At 33.5% G+C, this 22,608-nt stretch overlaps 1 protein-coding gene across 1 annotated transcript in view; it reads left to right on the forward strand.

Moving 5' to 3' along the window:
• SLCO6A1 (solute carrier organic anion transporter family member 6A1) overlaps nucleotides 1–22,608 on the forward strand; it is a 108,699-nt gene that overhangs the window by 82,014 nt on the left and 4,077 nt on the right. The window contains exons 6-9 of the mRNA XM_082455534.1: nucleotides 32–185; nucleotides 6,836–7,075; nucleotides 18,143–18,269; nucleotides 20,363–20,500. Coding sequence (XP_082311660.1) covers nucleotides 32–185; nucleotides 6,836–7,075; nucleotides 18,143–18,269; nucleotides 20,363–20,500 — 659 coding nt within the window. The remainder of the gene's footprint in view (nucleotides 1–31; nucleotides 186–6,835; nucleotides 7,076–18,142; nucleotides 18,270–20,362; nucleotides 20,501–22,608) is intronic.

Genomic DNA, 22,608 nt, shown 5'->3' on the forward strand with positions numbered 1-22,608 from the left:
TTATAATTACATTCAATCTCTTCTTTTACAGAACAGGGCAGTTGGGAAACCTGACAGCTCCTTGCAATTCTCATTGTAAATGCTCATCTTCATTTTATTCTGCTACATGTGGAAGAAATGATATTGGATATTTTTCTCCTTGCTTTGCAGGTTGTACATATTCTAAAACATTAAAGAATCACAAGGTAATTAACTTTTTCTCTGCTTCCTCCTGTCCATTAAGAAGTGCAACTTATAGATGATGTTTATATTTTACTCCTGCTCTCTATAAAATCGTTTCCCCCTCTTATTTTCCCCTTTCTTAAATTTTTCTTAAATTATGGCTTCATGTGATCACAATACATAGGACTTGTGAGAATTGGGAGTGAAGTAGGGACCCAGGTTTTAAAAATTCTGTGTTCCTCCCTCCCCTCTCTTTGTCTAGTCTTTGCGAGGGGAAGAGAGCAACAAAGAGGATATTTCCTGACCCATGGGCGTTATAGCATCTTCCTTAGCAGGCAATGAAGTGCTTTATTAGTACTTTATTTATTAGTACATACATAACAATATTCTTTTTCCTGTTACACACAGATCATTTTATTACAGTATATTAGCATGCCTGACCAACCTTACTTCCTCGTTGTCATATTTTCACTGGCCTACTATTTAACAATATATCTTCAGTTTTTAATTGAATATTAATATTAAAAAGATTATATACCCTTTAAAAAATCTTTCTTCTTAAATGTTTAAAATGATTCTTTAAAATTTTTAAATTTAAAATGGTTATTTATATGTATTATATATTTTAAAAACTATTACATGTTTTAAATGATTTATATATTTTAAAATATATTTAAAATGATATTTAAAATCTTTAAAATATATTACTGTGGGAAACTTTAAATGTAATAGAAAACCAAAATGAACTCCCATATGTTAGTTACCCATCCTCAACAATTTATTAACTTATGGAAAATCTTAATTTACACTCCTGTTTACTTCCTCTCCTCCATTTTATCTTGACAAGTAAATGATTTTTTAAAGCTCATGTTGTCACCACAGAATAAAGCAGAACTGCTTGACCTTGGTGTTTTGATCCATGGGATATTCAAGAGCTAAAACTGCCAGCCACTATATAGCTCCAACCCATCTTTCCTTTTCTGGGGAATCCCTTTTAGGGAATTGTTTCTATTTCATAAAAAGCTTTATAATTTCCTTTCATTTCTCTAAGGAATAATTAATAATGAATAATGAAATAATTCACAAAATAGTGACTCAAACTGTATGATAACATTTGATGCTGAATAAAATTTGAAAGAATAAAATATTTTTGACAAAAATTAGATCTGTTACGAATTACCCAGGACAATTAGCCTTGAAAGAAATAATGGCTCTGAAGGAAAACTGACAATAGCAGAAGTTATGATTAGTACAATTTGATACAGCTGAAACCAATTAATGGATAAAATATACATTAATTTCAAATGGGAAAGAACTGATGCCAGTAAAAATAATTTTAACAAAATGAAAATTAGAGAAATACCATATAAAAAAATTATTGTGTCTAAATTGTGTTAATGGAATTCCCTCTGGAAAATTTTTTTCAATGAAAATATGTCAACTTTGAAATAATTCTGATTAAATGTTCGTATTCAAAATATAAGGGTCAAATGTATTAGAATTGAGTGCTCTTCAATTACACTTATGCAAAAGTTTACAAGAGGAGTGGTAGGAAATACTACACCTTTGAAGATTCCTAAGTTTCTATAGAAAATCACAGCTTTACCAAAACTGAAAATAGATATCTGCTCTTCATGTTGATAATATTCCAAGTGTTTTGCCTCATTGAGACCCACATATTCTTATCCATGCTATCAAGATCTTCAAATTTCCTTATACAGATACGAAAGAAATCTTGGGCTTTTCCTCATGATCGTCTCACTAGGACTAGCTCTTTTCAGCAGCTGATATGGCTTTCAGTATAAAATAGCAGTATCAGGGGTTTTCTTCCAGAGACTGCTATAGTCCAACAGGAGCCTCATTCTACATATCTATAGAGAAGGGAAGTCAGTCTCGTCCAAAGCATTAAGGATTACAAGAAGCCAGCCTTCAGGATCTCTTCCAGTTGAAACATCCCTAGAATATTTTAACTTCATTTACTGATTTCCCACCTTTGTGTTATTTTTGTCATATATTTTATTTCTCCATATATTTTAAAGGACACATACTGTTATTGTTGTTTTTTGCACAGTCAATATGCACTTATATTTACCCACTTCCTTGCATTTCCATGTTTTCATATGAGATTTTTTTTTTTTTCCTTAAGAACCATATTTCACTCTCATTTCTGAAAAGAAAAACTGTTTTCACTTGGTATGGAATTCTGTATTGGCAGTAATGCCTGCCCACCACCCCACCCCCTGACCGTGCCCCGGCGTTTGAAAGATGTCATTATATTGTCTTTATGTCTCTGGCTGCTTAGCTGCTTTTAAGATTTTCTCTTTTTTTTTGACTTTTAGCAATTTTACTTTGATGTGCCTGGATGCGGTTTTCATTATACTTATTTTGCTAGGGTTTCACAGAATATCTTTAGTCTGTGGATTTATGTCTATCAGTTGGAAAATTCTCAGCTATTATTTCTCCCTCACTTTCTCCTCTTTTATTGGTTGTGGAGGAGGCACCAAATATTAGTTTAATATTGCTGCATAACAAATTACTACAGCCTTAGTGTCTTTAAATAATACCCATTTATTAGCTCACAGGTCAGAAGTCTAGATATGGCATTGCTGGTTCCTCTGCTCGGAGTCTCACAGACTGAAATCAGGGTGTTGGCTGAAATACATTCCTTTCTGGAGGCTCTGGGAAAAAATCTACTTCCAAGGTCATTCAGATTTTGGGCCAAATTCAGTTCCATTGGGCTGTAAAAAATGAAGCCCCTATTTCCTTGGTAGCTGTCTGCTGAGGGCCAATTTTAGCTCTTAGAGGCCACCCCCATTCTTTGCCACATGACTCCTTCCATCTTCAAAGCTAGCAACAGAATCTCCCTTATGACATGCTTTGACTCTCTGACTTCAGGAAAAGCTCAGTTCCTTTTATATATTATCTAATTAGGTGAAGTTTACCTCTGTTTCTTAAAGTCAGCTATGCCATGTAACATAACTTAGTAAGGGGATTAAAATCCACCAATTCACATCAATCTAGGGATTATGCAGGTGTATAAAATAGCAGGGTGGGAATCTTAGGTGCCATCTGTTTTGTTTTTTTTTTTTAATGAATTGACATGTTTTTATTTATTTATTTTTATTTTTGGCTGTGTTGGGTCTTCGTTTCTGTGCGAGGGCTTTCTCTAGTTGCGGCAAGTGGGGGCCACTTTTCATTGTGGTGCGTGGGCCTCTCACTGTCGCGGCCTCTCTTGTTGCGGAGCACAGGCTCCAGACGGTTGTGGCTCATGGGCCTAGTTGCTCCGCGGCATGTGGGATCTTCCCAGACCAGGGCTCGAACCCATGTTCCCTGCATTAGCAGGCAGATTCTCAACCACTGCGCCACCAGGGAAGCCCAGGTGCCATCTTAATATTCTGCCTAACAGCAGACTACAAATAGACCTTTCCACTGTGTCCCATACTCTTTTGCTCTTTTCTCTATTTTCCATCTCCTTTTCTCTGTTTGTTTAAATGTAGATATTTTCTGTTGACCTGTCTTCCACTTTCTATTTCTGTATTCTGCCGTGTCTGCTTTGTTGTTAAACCCATTACTGAGGTTGTAAGTTTACTCATTGTGTTTTTCCGTTCTAACATTTATCTTTCTGTAGAATCCAAGTCCCTGGTGAAATTCCACATCATTTAAGATATTTTATCCATTTACCCTCTATTTTCTGGAAAATATTAATCATAACTATTTAAAGTTCTTGCTATTAAGTCTACTATCTGTAGTAGTCTACTTATATTTGTTCTTCTAATTTTAAGCCAATTATTCTTGTCATTTTGCATACCTTGTAATAATATATGAAATCCTGAACATTATATATGAAAAATATATCTTAATATAATTATACAGTTGTCTATTTCTCTCTTTATTTTGACTTCATGTATTTTAGACCCTCTTATTGTGTGCATACACATTAATAATTGTCACAGCTTCTTGATGAATTGTTCCTTTTATCTTTACAAAATGTCCCTTTCTATCTCTGATAATATTCTTTGTCTTGAAGTCTGTTTTATATATTAAACAGTCACTGTAAGCTTTCTTGCTGTTTTCATGGTTTATCTTACTTCTATCATTTTATTTTCCAACTGTTCGTGTCTTTATGTTTAAAGTGTCTCCTGTAGCCAAGGTATAATACGCTTTTGCTTTTTCCTCAATTCTGTTAATGTCTGTCTTTCAGTTGGAGTTTTTAGACAACTGACATTTATTATAATTATTGATATGGTAGACTTAGATCTATCCTCTTTTATTATTTGAATTGAATATATTTTACTATTTCATTTTAATATATTTTACTATTTCATTTTAATATAATTTTTCCCATTTTGGTTGTATCTCTTTGGATATAACTCTACAGTTCTTCAGCCCTTCCAGAGCCTAATATCTTGTGATCCTACCATCTGTTCACTAAACTTTCTTCACGTTTTCACTTTTCCCCTTAGTCATCTTAGGTTCTATGGTCTGCAATTATTTGTTGTACTCGATATCTTTTTTCTGACCTCCAGATCCACTTTTCACCTTCTCTACCCTCCTCACTGTTCCAAGAGACCAAACTATAGGATGAGGGTTCTAGTATCATATATAATCTATTATCATATAGACTATGATAATAAAGAGTCTTGATAGAAAGTCAGAAAGATGGGGGGAAAAAGTGAAGTCGTTGTGTTTATTTTCCTGGTTCCCTCTCTGAGCCAGGGACTGACCGCCTCCGTTGCCTGCAAGTCTTAATTTCTTTCAGGGAGGCCTTCTCCATATGACTTTCTCCTTCTGGTAACCATTCTTACCCTAGGACCCTTCAAATCTACTTTCAAAATACATGCTAGATCTGACTATCTTCATCATTTTCTCTGATACCCGGGCCCCAGTCACCAATGACTTGCATCTTACTTTAAGAGCTTTTTAACTGTTTTCTCTGCTTTTACCCTTGCTTTCACAGTTCAGCAGCCTCAGTATATCAGCTAGAGTGATCTTTTAAAAAATGCCATTTATACATCTATCCCTCTAATGGTTTCACATTACTAAGAATGAAAACTGAAGTTCTTAAATTGCTCTTGCAATTACCTACCAGTTTCTATATAAATCCTTCCCTCATTACTCGATTTTATTTTCTCTTAGTTTCCCTCATGTTCACTCTGATTCAACCAAATTTTTCTCCTTGCTTTCCTTTGAATTTGTCAAGCAAGCTCCAGTCCCAAGGCTTTTCAATTTCTGTTTTGTTTTCCCCACCTGGAATATACTTCTTTCAGGTAACCACATGGCTCACTCCCTTACCTTCTTCAAATCTCTGCTCAAATATCACTGTATCATTGTAGCATTACCTGATCATGCTAAATTCATCCCTATAATCCCTGGTTTTTTTCCTTACTTTATTTTTTCCTCCATAGTATTCATCACCATGTTCTCCATTAAAGGTTCTTTTTTTAAAAAAATTGCCTATCTCATGCAAGTAAAAAATTTCTTACATGAGGGCAGGGATTTCTACTGTATTGCTTACTATGTTTTCACAATACCTAGAATGATGTTTGGCCCATAGGCATTATAAAAAAAAATGGTAGAATGAATGATTTGCTATTTAGATATTTCTATTTTTGTTTAATATATCCAGTAACCACTTAGCAGCTTCCCTAAACAACGACATGGTTTTTGTACCATCATTTTCTGAATCACCCAGGTTCAAGCCATCTTTATTTCCTCTTATACCTTCACTGGTAACTTAGTTTAATATTTCTACTGAATTTTTAAAATTATTATTATTATTTAATTTAGAATCTTTTCAATAGATTAACAAATTGCTAACTGGTCTCTGTATCTCCAACTCTGTTTAGTTCTTCTTAGAAAATATCACCTATTCATCTTCCTTGAGTTATCCATAATAATATAACAACCCCAAGTTTTCATTCGTTCCCATTAGGGACTACATTATGACTTATGTTGGCTTTAGGCACTTTTGCCTTTTTAAACCCTTTCCTTCACTTAAAAAAAGAGAGAGAGAGAGAGATTGATTTAATGTACAACTGCATTGGCGTAAAGACAAATATGATCCAGGCTGGATGCATTATAATATATTCATTATTATGATATTTATTTTTTCTCTGATTTTAAAAGACACTAAAATTAAAACCTTTTTTTTTTGGTTCTGCAAGTATTGTGGTTCCTAGGTACACTGTGCCTACTCTGCCTAATAGATAACAGCCCTGTCATCATCACATACAAAATAAAGTCTTGCCTTTGCAGCATAGTTCTAAAACTGTCTACGATTGGGTAACTCTGTATTTCAAATCCCAGCTAAAATTCCACTTTATTCATTACATTTTCCTTATTTGTCCTTAATCTATATCTCTCTCCAACAATTATTTGTACAATTAAATGTAAATATTTTTAGTGAAATTTCTTAAATTAATAGAATTTTTCCTAAGTAACTACAATTATATATACACATACACAATTCTTTGTTAGGTAAAATACCTTGATCTTATTTATCATTAGTGGTTCATTTGTAAATTATGAATGGCAGATTTAATATAAGGATATTTACTAATAAAACTGCCTAGTCTCCCTGCAGTTATTGATTTAATTTTTATTTTACAATTATAAGAGTTTTTGTCTTATGACTATATTTCTAAAAGATTGTTTCCTGTCTTCATTTTCATAGACATATTACAATTGTTCTTGCATTAAAGAAGGATTAACAACCTCAGATAATCAAGGTGATTTTATTGACGCTAGACATGGGACATGTGATTCAAAGTGCTATAAATTACCTTTGTTCATTGCTTTTATCTTTTCTACAATTGTATTTTCTGCTTTTGCTGGTATACCAAGCATCCTGACCATCCTTCGGTGTGTATATGTTATTCATAATCATTATTCATTTAATACATATGAAAGACAAGTTTAGGAAGGTTTTAGAATATTGTAGTAAATGATTTATGCTTTTGTTTCAAGGTAGCAACTGCTAGAGGGGAAAATTGTTATATTTTCAAAATTCATGTATATGCTTAATTCTCTATTTTAACTAATTTATTTGCATAAAGTATGTATATAGATAACACATTTAGTTTAACTTAAAACTAAATTTATTTACTTAATTTAACACACCTGAAAAATTCATAAATATAGGAAAAAAATCTTAATTATAACACATGTGATTACAATGTTGATTCATTGGTTATAGATGTTTACTGACTATTTACTTCTATATTAGCCAGTTTGACTATGAGAAAACATCAGTGTCATCAAAAAAGGAACAAAATAACTTCTAGAATTTTGGAATTTCAATACATAAGTTTATTACTATTCTAAATTAAACCAACATTTGTTATTCATTTGTTCTTCCTGAATATATGAAATATGTTTAACATTTGTTTTTATCATAGTAGCAGAATAATTGGTCATTATTTTCAAATTATTTTTTTCAAAAGGCTAACATAAACCTTTAGGTCATCAGGAGCAATTTGTTGTCCCCTAGGAAAACAGACTAAAGAACATGAATAAATATATGCAAAAAAATCTGAGTTGGGCACATATGGTCTCTGACTTCAATGAACTTGCAGTTTAGATGGGAGACGAAACTTTAACATATCAATACAGTGAAGCAGGTTTTTACTTATTCACCTAGATCTGGCACTGAAACTACAAAAACTAATAAAATATGGACCTTGCCTTCAAGCTGCTTAGAGTTTACTAGGGGGAGAAAAACACATAAAAAGGAGTGCAGGGAGTACTTAGAAATGCCTTGATTAAAGCTTGTACAGATTGACCTGGGTACAAAGTGGAGAAAATGGTCATTTTTATCTAGGATGATTTGGAAATGCTTATAGACAGTGTGGCACTTCAACTTGAGTTGTGAAGATAAGTGATTTCTCATAATGCAAGCAAACTGGCGGCAAGTTCTTAACAGGAAAAATTAGTAGGAAAAGTAGAGGCAAAAATGTGTGAAATGTCTTGGCAAGGAGTTTGTTATGACAAGAGTAGCATGATTGTAAATTGGACAGGGAGATTTGAGCTTGGTAAGGGCCTGGTCATGGGAGGCTTTCTTTGCCATGTTAACATGAATGATGTTATCCTGTATGTACCTGGAAGCCATTGAAAAGAGTAAACCTCAGAAGTAAAAGTTATCAAATATGTGTTTTAGATAGATTAGTTTGAAGATAGTGTGGATGATGAAGCTGATAGGGGAAAACTGGAAACAAAGGAAGGTACTTAGGAGACCAGTTTAGAATTTATCTCTATTTAGAGATAGAGAGAATAGAACATAATAGAGAAATATTTAGTTTGTTCCTGGTATACAATGTGGAAAAATCTAGAATTATGTCCAGTTGTCCAGTCTGGGGAACTAAATGAATGATAATGCATTAACTGAGATAAGAAATTCAAGGAGAAGAGAGAGCTCAGATTGAACATAATCAGTACAATGTTGAGCATGCCTTATTTAAAGCTCGTGTGAAACTTTTGAGCAAATATTCTCAGCAGTGAGATGAGAAAGATGATAGTAATATTCTAGAAGTCTAGTTCTGAATCTTCTCATGTCTCCTGGTAACTGTAGAGAGCAATAAGTAGAATAAAATATAACATGCATGCACACACACATAAACACACATGCACACATATACTGTTGTTTCAGTATAATTATGAGATCAACAAAAAATGACAGAGTTGTAATTGCATATAAATATTGCCAAAATTGAAGTAGAACAAGGAACCAGCTTGTAGATTCATAAAGATGTTACAAAGAATAACAGGGAATGCGGAGAGGGTCTCAGGATTGACAGATCTCAAATATCTCCAGCATATATTTCTGCTCAGGAAGAGAGGGTTGTACCTTAAGATGGAAGTTCTGGGAGTAGGACCGAGGTAGATAAGTCAAAGCAGAGTATTTTTGGAAAGAATGGGAAAAAAGTTTTGCAAAATGCCTAGGGGGTCCAGACATAGAAGATCTAAAAAAGTGCCAGCAAAATACCATCTACAAATGAATACATAACTTTGGAAAACAATAAACTTAGTATAAAATAGTTGTTTATTACTGGTATGAAGGAAATGCAATTCATTCTTATTGCTTTGACCTTGTATTCTGCGACTGTGTTCATATTAATATCTAATAGTTAGTTGGTAGATTACTTCAGATTTTCTATGTAATAATGAACAAAATTCACCACAGCAAAGCTGCAATGAAATAAAGGCTTTATTTGGCGTTTGAGAATTCCAATTCAGGAGACACTGATCTGAGCAAGAGTTGAAAATGTGTTCCAAGGAGGAGATAAAAAACAGGGGTTTATAAAGGCAAAAAAACCAACAAGATTGCAAAAGTTGTTTCAAAAGAATTATGACTGGTACTGGCAAGCCAAAGCTATTTTTATCTTTACATGATTGGTTGCTAAAGGCTACCACTAGAGGGAGGGAAAAGTTCATTACTGTGACAGGTTGCAGGTTTTCTTGTAGAGTTCTTGGAATATTTGTGGTTTGGCCCAATTCAGAAGTTCATAGTTCCAGCTGGTGAGGATGTGCATAAGCCCTTAATGGCCTTCCAGCTCCATTTTAAAGAGCTCTCTTAGCAATACTGACTACATTCTGAAGTTCCTTTTTCCACAGTACATAATCACAATCTGCAAATAATGATTTTTATTTCTTCTTCTCTAATGCTTATACATTTGTTTCTCTTGCACTGATTAAGATATCCTGTACAGTGTTGAATAGAAGTAGTGATGGTATACTTGTTTTTTATGCCCATCAAGATGAAGGTTTTTGGTATTTTATTGTTAGATATAAAATTTGCTGTAAATTTACCCTTAAGTGTGGTAGTGGTACCATCTATCAAAATAAGCCAGTTTGTTTCTATTTCTAGTTCACTAAAACTTTTTTTTAATTAATAAATTTTAAAATTTATCAAATGCATTTGATGCATCTATTGAAATGATTGCAATATGATACCTCTACTTTATTCTAGGAATAAATTGGATTTAGTCAGTTGCTTGATTCAATTTGCTGATACTTTGTTTAGAATTTTTGCATCTATATTCATGAATAAGGTTGCCTTATAATTTTCCCTTCTTATTAATGTGCTTGTTAGGCTTTGGCATCAGTGTTACTCTGGTTTCATAAAATAAGTTGAGAAATATTTCCTCTTCTCTTAATATCTGGACTAATTTATGGAGGTATGATATTATTTTTAAATTGAATATTTGGAAGAACTCACTTGTCATGTACCTGGGCCTAGAATTTCTTTGTGAGAATGTTTTAAATTAAAAATTGAATGTCTGTGTGTGTGTGTGTGTGTGTGTGTGACTAACAAATCTTTCTGCTTTTATTTTTATAATTTCTATCATTTTACTTCTATGTTTTTAGTATTTTTATTTTATTCACCTATATCTTCTGTCTATTAGTATATATGCCTTTTCTATCCAAGTATAAATTTAGCTGCATCCCAGAAGTCTTGATATATATTTTTACTCATACTTTCAATTCAAATATGCCTTTCAATGTATTTTTCATTTAAGCCATGTGTTATTTAGAAGTGTACAGTTGGTGCAGGGTTGGTTCCTTCTGATGGCTATGAAGGCAAGGTCTGTTCCAGATATCCTTGGCTTGTAGATGGCTATCTTTTCCTGAGTCTTCATATTGTCTTCACTCTGTGAATGTCTGTGTCCATATTTTCTCTTCTTATAATGACACCAGTTATATTGGATCAGGGCCTACCCAACTGATCTCATTTTAACTTAATTACCTCTGTAAAACCCTGTATCCAATATGATGGCATTCCAAAGTACTGGGAGTTAGGATTTTGGCATATAAATTTTGGAGGGAACAGAAATCAGTCCATAACAGTAACAAACCATCCCAAATTTAATCACTTAACAACAACAATTTATCCTTATCTTTCATGGTTCTGTGAGTTGACTGGGCTCAACAGGGTAGTTCTTGCTTAAGGTTTCTCTTGAGCTTGTGGTCAGATGGCACATAACATTTGAGTTACCTGATAGCATGACTGGGTTAGATTTCCTAGATGGCTGACAATTTAGGCTAAATTTTGCTAGGAGCCTAGGTGGGGCTGTTGATTGGTCATAGAGGCTTCTTTATGTAACTTAAACGTCTGCTAACAAAGTGCAAGAATTCCAAAAGGGAACATCCCAAGTTTTAGTGTTCTAAGAGACCCAGGCATAAGGTACAAGGCATAAACTGCAAGGCTTCATTAGACCTAGGCTGAAAGTCCAAGAATGTCACTCTTCTGCATTCTATTTGTCAAAAAAGTCATGTTTCAAAAAGAGGGTGATTAGATTCCATCTCTTGATGTCAGGAGCAACAAGCATGTATTGGGGGAAAAGAGGAATCAATGATAGCCATGTTGAGTGATTATCTACCACAGTATCTTTCATTGGTTTTGGAAAATACTTAACTATTCTTTCTTCAGATATTGCTTCTGCTCCATTCCTTATCTACTCACCTTTTGGATATCAGTTACACATATTGTAAACCTTTCACTATATCCATGTATCTTTTATTCTTTTTTACATTCTGTTTTCATTTGCTTTTATGCTCTGTGCTTCAGACTAAAGTTTTTTCACTGATCTCTACTCTAATGTATTAATAATGTTTCCATCTGCTTTTCCAGTTACCTGTACTCTAGTTTACTAATTCTACCATCCCCTGTGTCTAATTAGTTGTTAAATTCACCTATGAGTTCATTATAATTAGTGTACTTTTCTGTTATAGAATTTTATTTCTTTTTAATAGATTCTAGTTCTCTGATAATATTCTCTATCTTGTCATCTGTTTTCTTGGACATATTAATCCTCTAAATTTAAAATGTCTGTCAGATATCTAGTATCTGAATATTCTGTAGTACTATTTAAATTTCATTTTTTTTCTCTTGACTCTGTCTCTTATAACTCCTATAATTATTTTTAATCATGTGAGATTTTGTGTACTAAAAATAATAGAGACTCTGAACATTAATAACTCCAAAAATATTTTACAATAGCTTTATTAAGGAAGGTAGAATATGAACAGTTCCCTGTAAACCAAGCAGGAATTTAGCTGATTTAAGGATAGGTTTAAGTTTTTAAAAGACCTTATCAATTTTCAGATTGTCCTTTATCCTAGAGTATAGTCTTTCAAGAGGTCCTGATTGAAAGGTATGTTAAACATAGGATCCTTCACTTTTGGTGGCATTTGAACTCCAGTATTTGTCTACCCAGTCACAGTAAAACTTCCTAGAGCAATATTACCAGTTCTTTTTACATTGTATTAGAAATAATAGGACTTCCCTGGTGGCAGAGTGGTTAAGAATCCGCCTGCCAATGCAGGGGACACGGGTTTGAGCCCTGGTCTGGGAAGATCCCACATGCCACAGAGCAACTAAGCCAGTGAGCCACAACTACTGAGGCCCCGTGCCACAACTACTGAAGCCCATGCGCCTAGAGCCTGTGTTCCGCAACAAGAGAAGCCACCACATTGAAGAGTAGCCCCTGCTCTCTGCAACTAGAGAAAGCCCACACGCAGCAATGAAGACCCAATGCAGCCAAAAATAAATTTATAAAAAAAGAAAAAAAGAAATAATAGCCAGTACATTTAGCTAACTATTTGGTAAGGTAACAGCATATAAAAAATAGCAGATATATTGAGCTATACACACACACACTCACACACAAACAAATTCAGTTAAAAAAATTTAACATATATTAACTGAAAAATAAAAACAAAGTAAGGTCTGTAGTCTGGTTAACAGCAGTAAGCCAATGTCAGTTTCCTGGTTTTAATATTATATTACAGTTATATAAGATTTCACCATTTAGGGATGCTGGGTGAGGGTACACATGATGCTTTGTACTATTTTTACAACTACCTGTGAGTTACAAAATAAATAATAATTTCAAAATAAAAATACTTTCAAAATAAAATGAAACACACTTGAATGTCACAAAAACTGACTTGAACAAGTTGAAAAGATATATCTCATATTATTGAATAGGAAGACCTAACACCACCAATATATCAGTTCTCCTTAAGTTAATTCATAATTTTAATGTGATATGAAAATACTAATGGAATTATTGAACTATAAAACCTGATTCTAAGGTTTTTATGGAAAAATAAGCAAGAGTAGCTTGGGAATCTGAAACAAAGAAACACAATAACAGAGGCTTAGCCTCATAAGCTAAAATGCACCATAAAGTCTCAACACTGAAGAAATATAATATTGATTTATGAATAGACTGACATTAAGTCTAGAAACAGATCTCAACTCATATAGGAATTTAATGTAATGAAAGTAAAATTCTAAATAAATGCATCAATAATGGACTTTTAAGAAAGTGGTTTGGGTACAATGGGGATAGACTTTGGGGAAAAAATTATATCCAGAGCCCATATGATACACCAGGAAAAACTCAAATGGGACAAAGATTTAAATGTAAAAAAAATTAAATAATACAAGTGGTAAAAAAAATCAGCTAATTTCATTATTATTTTTAAAAGGGGAAGGTATTTGTAACTGTGTCTAAAAATCTAGAAGTCATAAGGGAAAGACTGATAAATTTTACTCCATAAAATTAAAAATAATAAGCAAAGTCAAAAGCGAAGCAACAATGAATTTATGCAACTCATATTCTATAAAAGATTATAGAATATAATAAGTATATTCCTCTAATAAGTAAAGCTCTCCTAAGATTAACATCCCAATAGAAAAGTGGAAAAGCATAAAAGAAAACAAAATACAAATACAAATATGAAAGGATGTTCAGCCATATCTATAGTAAAGGTCATAGAATTTAAAATTTTTATGTGATAGTATTTCTTATGTACCTAGTTGACAGGAATAAAACATTGATAATAGATCTGTTTATGTGGCTGTATAGAAAAAAGTACTTTCATATATTGCTTGAAAGAGCACAAAATGGTGCAACTCTGATGAAAAGGGTATCTTTAATACTTAAAAAAATTGCAGATGTTTACCGTTTATGCCAGCACTTGTACTTCTTGAAATCCTTTTTGCAGATATCCTGCAAAAAAATATATTTACATCCATAAGGCTATCTATATTACATACAACCGCATACTGTGTATTTAATATATACATGAAACAACAAACACTGGGAAAAAACTAAGTGTGAAAGAGCAACAGACAGGTTGAGTAGATGATTTCATTTTTGCACAATGTAATATAATGAAAGTGAAAACAAATAGGGAGGAGCTCTATGTTCATATAGGAGGGGATCTTAAGAATATATTGTAACATGAAAAAATCCGGTACAGAACAGTCAATATATTGGGTTCACCAAAAAGTTCATTCAGGTTTTTCCATGAGATGTTACAGAAAACCTGAACAAACTTTTTGGCCGACCCAATAGTTTGCTACTTCCTCTGAAGAAAGAAGAGAGTATAGCGGTATGCATTTATAATCATTTGTATTTTCATAAAGAAACACTGTGAAGGTATAAACAAGAAAGTGATGAAAATGATAACCTAAAGGGGTGGGATAAAAATGAGAGTAGATGAAAGCAGGGGTATAAGCAAGCATGTCTCTCCAGCGTGTGCTCTCTGTATAGCTTTCCAAAATATAATCATACTTCAAATTCAACAGTTTAATTTCTTAAAAAGTACAATAAAAGTCAAAGCCAAATACATAAATTGTGAAATCATTATCAAGTGATAATGTCATGGAAGTGGTGTAGGATGGAATAACATTGCAGGCCAATGCTCCTACAGAGGATAACTAGAAAAGCTGGGTTAAATTAAAAATCATATATTTAAAGGCACAAAGTGGCAGAGGACTAGAGGGATTAAAATTCCAGAGAGAGCAGAAGCTTTTAGAGATGAAATAGGGATCTAAAACTGTCCCTGACATTCTTGTCAATTCTTGATGAGGGCTAGATGCTGACAACATGGACTAGGTCTAGGTAGTGTCACACTAGGGGGCAAGCAAACTGGCATAGTTTCTGGTGACCAAATGGGGCCAAGAATGACACCATTCTTTTTCCTCTGGAGAATTCTGATGAAATCTGAAGCTGTGTGAGGCTTAAGTCTAAACAGAAAAGTATCAATATCATGATTTTTGTCAGTTCTCGCTCCATCAAGGTGATCATTAAGAAAAATAAGTTCTTCATTTCTTTCCCTTCCATCCCTCATTATTTAATTAATTAATTATTATTATTATTATTTTTTATTTCTTGTGGCACATGGGCTCTAGAGTGCAGGCTCAGTAGTTGTGGCGCACAGGCCCAGCCGCTCTGCAGCATGTGGGATCCTCCCGGACCAGGGATCAAACAGTGTCCCCTGCATTGGCAGGCAGATTCTTAACCACTGCACCACCAGGGAAGCCCCCATCCATCATTATTTTCATATGTGTATGTATTCTCACCTGTGATAGTTACCATGGATTTAAACAAGACGGTGGATGAGCACTTTAAGAGAAAAAGGTGAAATAAAAGGGGAACAGAAGTGACCAGATTCCTGCTTCTCTGATGGACTTTGGAGGGTGGCAAGATAGAAAAAAAAAAAAAAAAGTAGTTTCACTAATAAGTTTTCAATTGTAATATTAAAACATACTACAAAGAAAATGTAGAAGAATGCCAAGAGAGAATTATGGGACAATCTAAATCTAAATCCCCTCTCTGAGGATTCAGAGAGGGTGTCCTTAAAGAAATCGCATTTAAGCTAAGCTCTAAAAGATGGGGGATGAGAATTTCACACAGTGGGAACAATGTATGCAAAGACTCTGACTCTGAGTGCAAGAAATAGCTATATAAGAGTGTTGTATGATAGAATGTCGTAAACAAAGAGGGTGGTAAAGGCAAAAGGTGTGAGGTGGCATGCAATGAGACTGATGAGCCATTGAAGGTTCCTAGTGGGTTAGTGAAATAATCAGAATTTTACCGTAAAAAAATCACTGTGGCTCTATGTGGAGAGTGGACTGCAGGGATAAAAATGGTTGTTGGCAGATAAGTTAGGAAATTGTTTTATTTTCTTCAGGCAAAAAATACATGCTTGGAATAGGCCAGTGGAATTAGAGATGAAGAAAATCAGAGAGAGATATAAAAAGTTATTTATAAAAATCACAGTATTTTATTATTGATTGTCTGTGGTGAATGAGGAAAAGAATACTCTTTCAAGCATGCCTCTTTCCAGGTTTTGGGCTTGAAAACTGCATGGGTGATGATTCCATTTCTTGTGACAGGGAGCACCAGGGGAAGAGCAACTTTTGTGTGTGATAGGAACTTAAGTCTAGAACTCAAGAAAGATATGGACTGAAAATATATATTTAGAAGTCATGAGAGATATTGGAAGCTGTCTTTTACATCTTGGAAGAGTACTAACCAATATTTTGTTTATTCCATGAAATTCTTAAACCATACCATCATAGCCTTACTCCTTAGACAAAATGCCAAAAAAATTTACTTTATTCTTAAAACATAGTAATGTTTTTCACTAAAAAATTGTGTTTTATGAATATTATTTCTTGTTTTGCTGTTCATTTAACTGATTTTGGAAAATTATGAGAATCATTCATCTTTTCATCTTCTTTTGTATATCAGAAAGAAGGTTATAATCAAACTGAAGATACATAAATATTTGTTAATAATTATGAGTTATTGTTAGCTCTTTATATACTTCAGAGAACACCATTATCATACTGCATATAAAAAAACTGCTTATGCTAAATGAAGCAGAATACTCAATTTTAGTTAGGCATATGACCCACATTTCTATTTTATACCAAAAACTTTATCCTAAAGTGTGGTTCTAAAATGTGACACTTTACTTCCTTTATATGTCTTTAATGAATCTGCTCATAATAAAAGTTAAATTATTTTTCATTTAAAAACATCATTATCTTTTAAGAATTGGTAAATATGTTTTCATTTCCTAGTAGTAAATATTTGAGGAAAGAACATATACTTTTACCAGGTTGATACAGGTGGAATTATCTCACTTTTTACAAAATAGTCATAAAATACTGAACATATGCTACATTTTAATAAATTGAGTCATTTTGGATGACAATATTGGTCATACTTGTTTATTATTCAAGTTCTGGAACAAGGAAATAAAGGGTAAGCATAGGATTTATTTAAAATATCCATTTAAAATGTAGCTTTTAGTTCTTTACTTTCTAAAATGTTCAATGGTTGATTATTTTTTGTTGTATTTTAGTTTATTTTCCAAAATACTAATATGTGATGTTTATACATTATTTTTCTTTTTAAAACAAATACTTGACCAATACAAAATACAGAAATCTTCATTCTTTATATTTGAGAAAGTTATTTCTTATTTATTTTAACTTTTGAATAGTGAGGGTAAAAGTCAGAGGCACCCTCAAATTAGGACAATTCAAGTAAGGTTGAATAAAGTGGCTATTTAAAATGCAGGCAGGGTATAAGGAATCCCAAAGTATAGTGCAATACTTCAGGTCCGTTACTACCCAACACCCAAAGGGAAACAAGGGTAGGAAGAAGAGAGACCTGTAGAGGGTACTGCTTTGCCTAGTGACCCAGTCAACTTGGGTAACTGCAGAGAGGGAGTCTGGGAATGAAGACCTTGACTTCACTTTCCTTTCTCACTCTGGAGCACCCTACTGGCATAACCCAATCAGTAGCCAGAGGCAAGAGAGCCTATTGATGTAGTCCATTTAGGTCAGCCTCCCAAGGCAGAGAGCAAGGTAGAGAGTAAGTTTCACAGGGACAAAAGGAAGAAATCTGAAACAATGGATGTGCACCACAGAATGAAGAATGAGAAGTATGAAAGGTAGTGCTAAATTTTTTTCAGCCAAGGCTGGGGCAGAGAGTTTGGGCCATAAATGCTTCCTCCTAGTGAAGCGCAAGTAGCTTTGGAATTGGTTGGCAGGGGGCAGAATATGGAAAAATGGGAAGAGTTGCAGTTAATTCACCCAGATTGCACTCTGTCAACTGGCCAAAGATCCTTAGTCTAATGGATGCACAGGGAAAAAAATTACCCCTGAACCTAGCAGACATTCTCTACAGCTAATAATAATGATGTTTTCATGATATCATTGCTATTTGCTTGCAGGATTGTATCTGACAAACAACGTTCTCTGGCCATGGGTGTGACCTTTGTGATTTTGAGAATATTTGGTATGGACTTTTGGCAATCTATTATTACATTGAATTGAATTGTTTCTTTTTTGATTTATACATGTGTGAACATGTATATTTAGAATTTCAAATGAATAATTATGATAAACACACAAAACAAGTGAATGGAGGAGCTGCTTTACAGAATTTAGGAGACAATACTTAGTGTAAAAAGATAATACTTAATGTAAAGCCTATCCTGTCATATATAATATGCATTAATATTATATTCAGTTAGAAGAGAATCTTTTTGATCAGAAGTATATTCTTCAAGCTTATACAAGTGGTTTGGTAAGCTGAAACAAAGCACATATAAGCACAGAAACTATATTTTACATTGCTTGCATGTTTGAGACATTAACCTAGACTAGTGCTTTAAAAATTTCTCATTACCAAAGACACTGAATCTGATGTTTTAAAAGATTTATATCCAAAGAACAAATTGGTTTTGCTGAGGTTGATGCACTGTGTACTTCAGGCTTTCTTAAAATGCAAAAAATAGCTTTCAAATCCACATTATGACTATATTAGGACCTCTGATTCAAGAAGTTGATTACAATTATCGGTGGGGTAAGGAAACAAGATTAGACTGGATTGAAGACTGAAAGCCATATGATAAATGGAGTCAAGAATGTAGAAAAATTGAAGTGTGGCTCTAATGGGGATCAGAGAAATTGTTCTATAGCTAGATCAATATGTAGGGTTTAAATTAGCTGTTTTAATTGAGAAAAATTAGAGCATATTTTTATGGTCAAAAGTGATCCAGTGGATAAGGATGCATTCTTAATGGAGGAAGGAGCATAAGAAATAGCAAGGGCACATTTTCCTACCTCAGAAAGGAAGCCGGTGAGGCTGATGCATTTTTGAATGGGAGAGGGTGGAATAAGGTGATGATATTTTAGATACAACTGTCTCTAGATCTTTCAGGGTTTTGCCATCAGAGAATTTAAGCAGAGGGTAGATATTATCTGATTTACATTTAAAAGATAACTCTGCTGCTGGAGGGAGAAATATTTATCAAAGATAAATGTGGAGGAAAAGAAAAAGGAGGCTTTTGCTGAAGTCTAAGTCAGAGTTATATTAAATTGGATTCTGGGGGTTGTAATGAAAAAGAGAAATCAACTTATCCAAGGTGTATTTGGAGTTGGTGTTACAGAGGTTTATCATGGATTAGAAAAAATATGGTGGGAAATAGAAAAAAATGAGTAGTAGGCCTAGGTTTTTCACTTTGAACAATTATACACAGAGTACCAGCACTCACTGAGATTGGGAAATCTGGTGATGGGCAGTGGTCTTTGACAGGAATCAAAAAGTCATGAGGCATGAGCACTCCGATAATTTCTTAAGGAAGATGGTCAATCATTAGATATGTTAGTTCTGAAAACCCAGTTCTAATGTCTTTGGAGTGGCATTTATTTATTTATTTATGTATGTATGTATGTATGTATGTATGTATGTATTTATTTATTTATTTTATTTTTAAGACTGCATTCACTTTTACCTGAAAGCAATACTGTTGCTGAGGAAATGTCTCTGTGAGTATATAGAGATTTCCCTCAGGCAGCACACAACTATTCCTCTGCATATGAGGTCTTCTGAAGCTAGGGCTGCTACAAACATGCCAAAGTGTTTACATTTTCAGTTATTTTCTCAATATCTTGATACATAACAGGCATACATTGCATTTCAAAACTAAATTTTCAGTCATTGAAAATTTCACAATTTGAAATCTTAGGAGGTATATTGAGTTCACAAAATCAATATTTAGTATCTGTTTTAAATACTTTCTCCTGTTTTTCCTTTAGAAATTAACAGAAATGTTGAGATGTCAACTAAATAACAACATGCATATCATTCTAAGAAGATGAAAATCTGCTAGCTTTTTTTATATCTACAGGGATAAGGATTTTCGAAAACAATTACGTTTTCAGTTTTTAACAATCTTACTGATAAGCAACTTCTTAGATAACTTTAAATGATATGTTTACAGTGATGATGACTAAATATATAAGTTTACGTTTAGGATAAAAATCATTCTGATCCCAACCTACAGTGTTTTCATGGTAAATTTACAATCATTGCGTTTTTCATAGGGACTATACCTGGACCAGTAATTTTTAAAACAGTAGGAGAAACTTCTTGCATCCTTCGGGATACTGAGCGCTGTGGAAGCATTGGAAGTTGTTGGATCTATAACAAGACAAAAATGGCCTACCTATTGGCAGGAGTATGTAAGTGATATCTATTGAAGAATGTCAAGAAGTAAAATTGTTTTTATTTATTTATTTAAAAAAATTTTTAACATCTTTATTGGAGTATAATTGCTTTACAATGGTGTGTTAGTTTCTGCTTTATAACAAAGTGAATCAGCTATACATACACATATATCCCCATATCTCTTCCCTCTTGCGTCTTCCTCCCTCCCACCCTCCCTATCCCACCCCTCTATGTGGTCACAAAGCATCGAGCTGATCTCCCTGTGCTATGCGGCTGCTTCCCACTAGCTATTGATTTTACATTTGGTAGTGTATATATGTCCATGCCACTCTCTCACTTTGTCCCAGCTTACCCTTCCCCCTCCCCCTGTCCTCAAGTCCATTCTCTAGTAGGTCTGTGTCTTTATTCCCGTCTTGCCCCTAGGTTCTTCATGACCTTTTTTTTTTTTGATTCCATATATATGTGTTAGCATACGGTATTTGTTTTTCTCTTTCTGACTTACTTCACTCTGTATGACAGACTCTAGGTAAAATTGTTTTTAAAACCTTATGGTTTAGAGTAAGTTACAGTCATAATAAACTAAGAACAAATGGATACTTTGATTATTAAATAAGCATATATTATTATATACAAAATATTTTAGAAACTAAATTACTATAGAACTGATGTAAATATTTGAGACATTGCATTAACTACACAATTGTTTTATGTTATTCCTGAATAAAGGTTGATGATTAGCAGAATTTCAATTTGGGAAACAATTTTGCCTGTATACATATACAACTAAGTTGCTTGACCTTATGGCCCTTTCCATTTCTGCAGTAAAAGAGATTGGATAATTTAAAAAAGAAATATTACACCACTGAAAAGTATCAAAATACTCTTACCCCACTTAAATGTAAATTTCACATGGTCTCTTTTGCTCAGTGATAAAACAGGGCCGACATATAGCAAACATTCAGTATTGTTGAATAAATAAGAGACACAGAAAATTGGGATGCTATAGTGATATGGTCAAAGTGTTGGGGAAAGTCTAGATATGCTTGTATTACTTCGGGAAATTCACTAGATCTTCTTGTGAAATGAAGATGTTGGACTACACAATTTCTGAAGCCTTAATCAGTATTAACATTCAGTGGTTTTATTGTATAGATACTCTTGGTGTGCTAAATATTTAAAAGTGTTTATATGTTTTGTGATTTTACTGAGTGGGTTCAGTAATTCAAAGAACCACATAATGATAGACTCTAATATTTAACAGTAACAAATATCTGTTTGATAAACAGTATTCAGCAATGCCTTCTAAATCAGAAGTCAATTGTCCAGTGAGCTTATTAGTCAATACTGAACACTAAATAAACTTTAAAAAAATTTAAAAAGTCAAAAATGGCATTTAGGAAGTCAAAATTAATTTCTCAGAGATAATTCAACAAAACTAGGCATTATTCTTAAGAAAGTCTGCTGAACCTTTTAGTTTTCATTTTAGATATAACTGTAATATGCTTAGCTATTTTCAAACGTGGCATATAATTGAGAAAATTGATGAACTATTAGAAATCCTACTAGGGAGCTACTAAAAGGGATAATGATAATACAGAACATAGGGAATTACAGTCAGACAGGGCAAATTCAGGAAACTGAAATAGGAATATGCATTTGCAGCAATTTAGTGTAAACCAGTATTTAAATTTTATTCCATGAGTCATTTGAATCAGAATCACTTGGAGTGCTTGCTAAAATATAAGTTCTGAGGTCTTTATTTAGAATACCAAGAATTAGTGGTAGGAAATGTATATTTTTAATAAAGCACCTCAGGTGATTTTTATCACAGTAAACTTTGAAGACAGCTATGTGAGAGATCCTGGAGCTGCACTGTCCAATATGGTAGACATTACCTGCACATAGCTATTTAAATTTAATTTAATTTAATGCAATTAAACATTCAGTCCTTCAGTATCAACAGCCAAATTTCACTTGCTTAATGGTCACATTTGACTATTCTATGGGACAGTGCAGATGTAGAACACTGCCATTGTCACAGAAAGTTCTATGCGTACCACTACTCTAGAGCAAGGCTTATTCAAGAGGGATGCATGAGACCTAGGAGCCCACATTAAACTTT

This window comes from Balaenoptera physalus (genome assembly GCF_965194825.1).
Source record: "Balaenoptera physalus genome assembly, chromosome: 3".
Taxonomy (NCBI): Eukaryota; Metazoa; Chordata; class Mammalia; order Artiodactyla; family Balaenopteridae; genus Balaenoptera; species Balaenoptera physalus.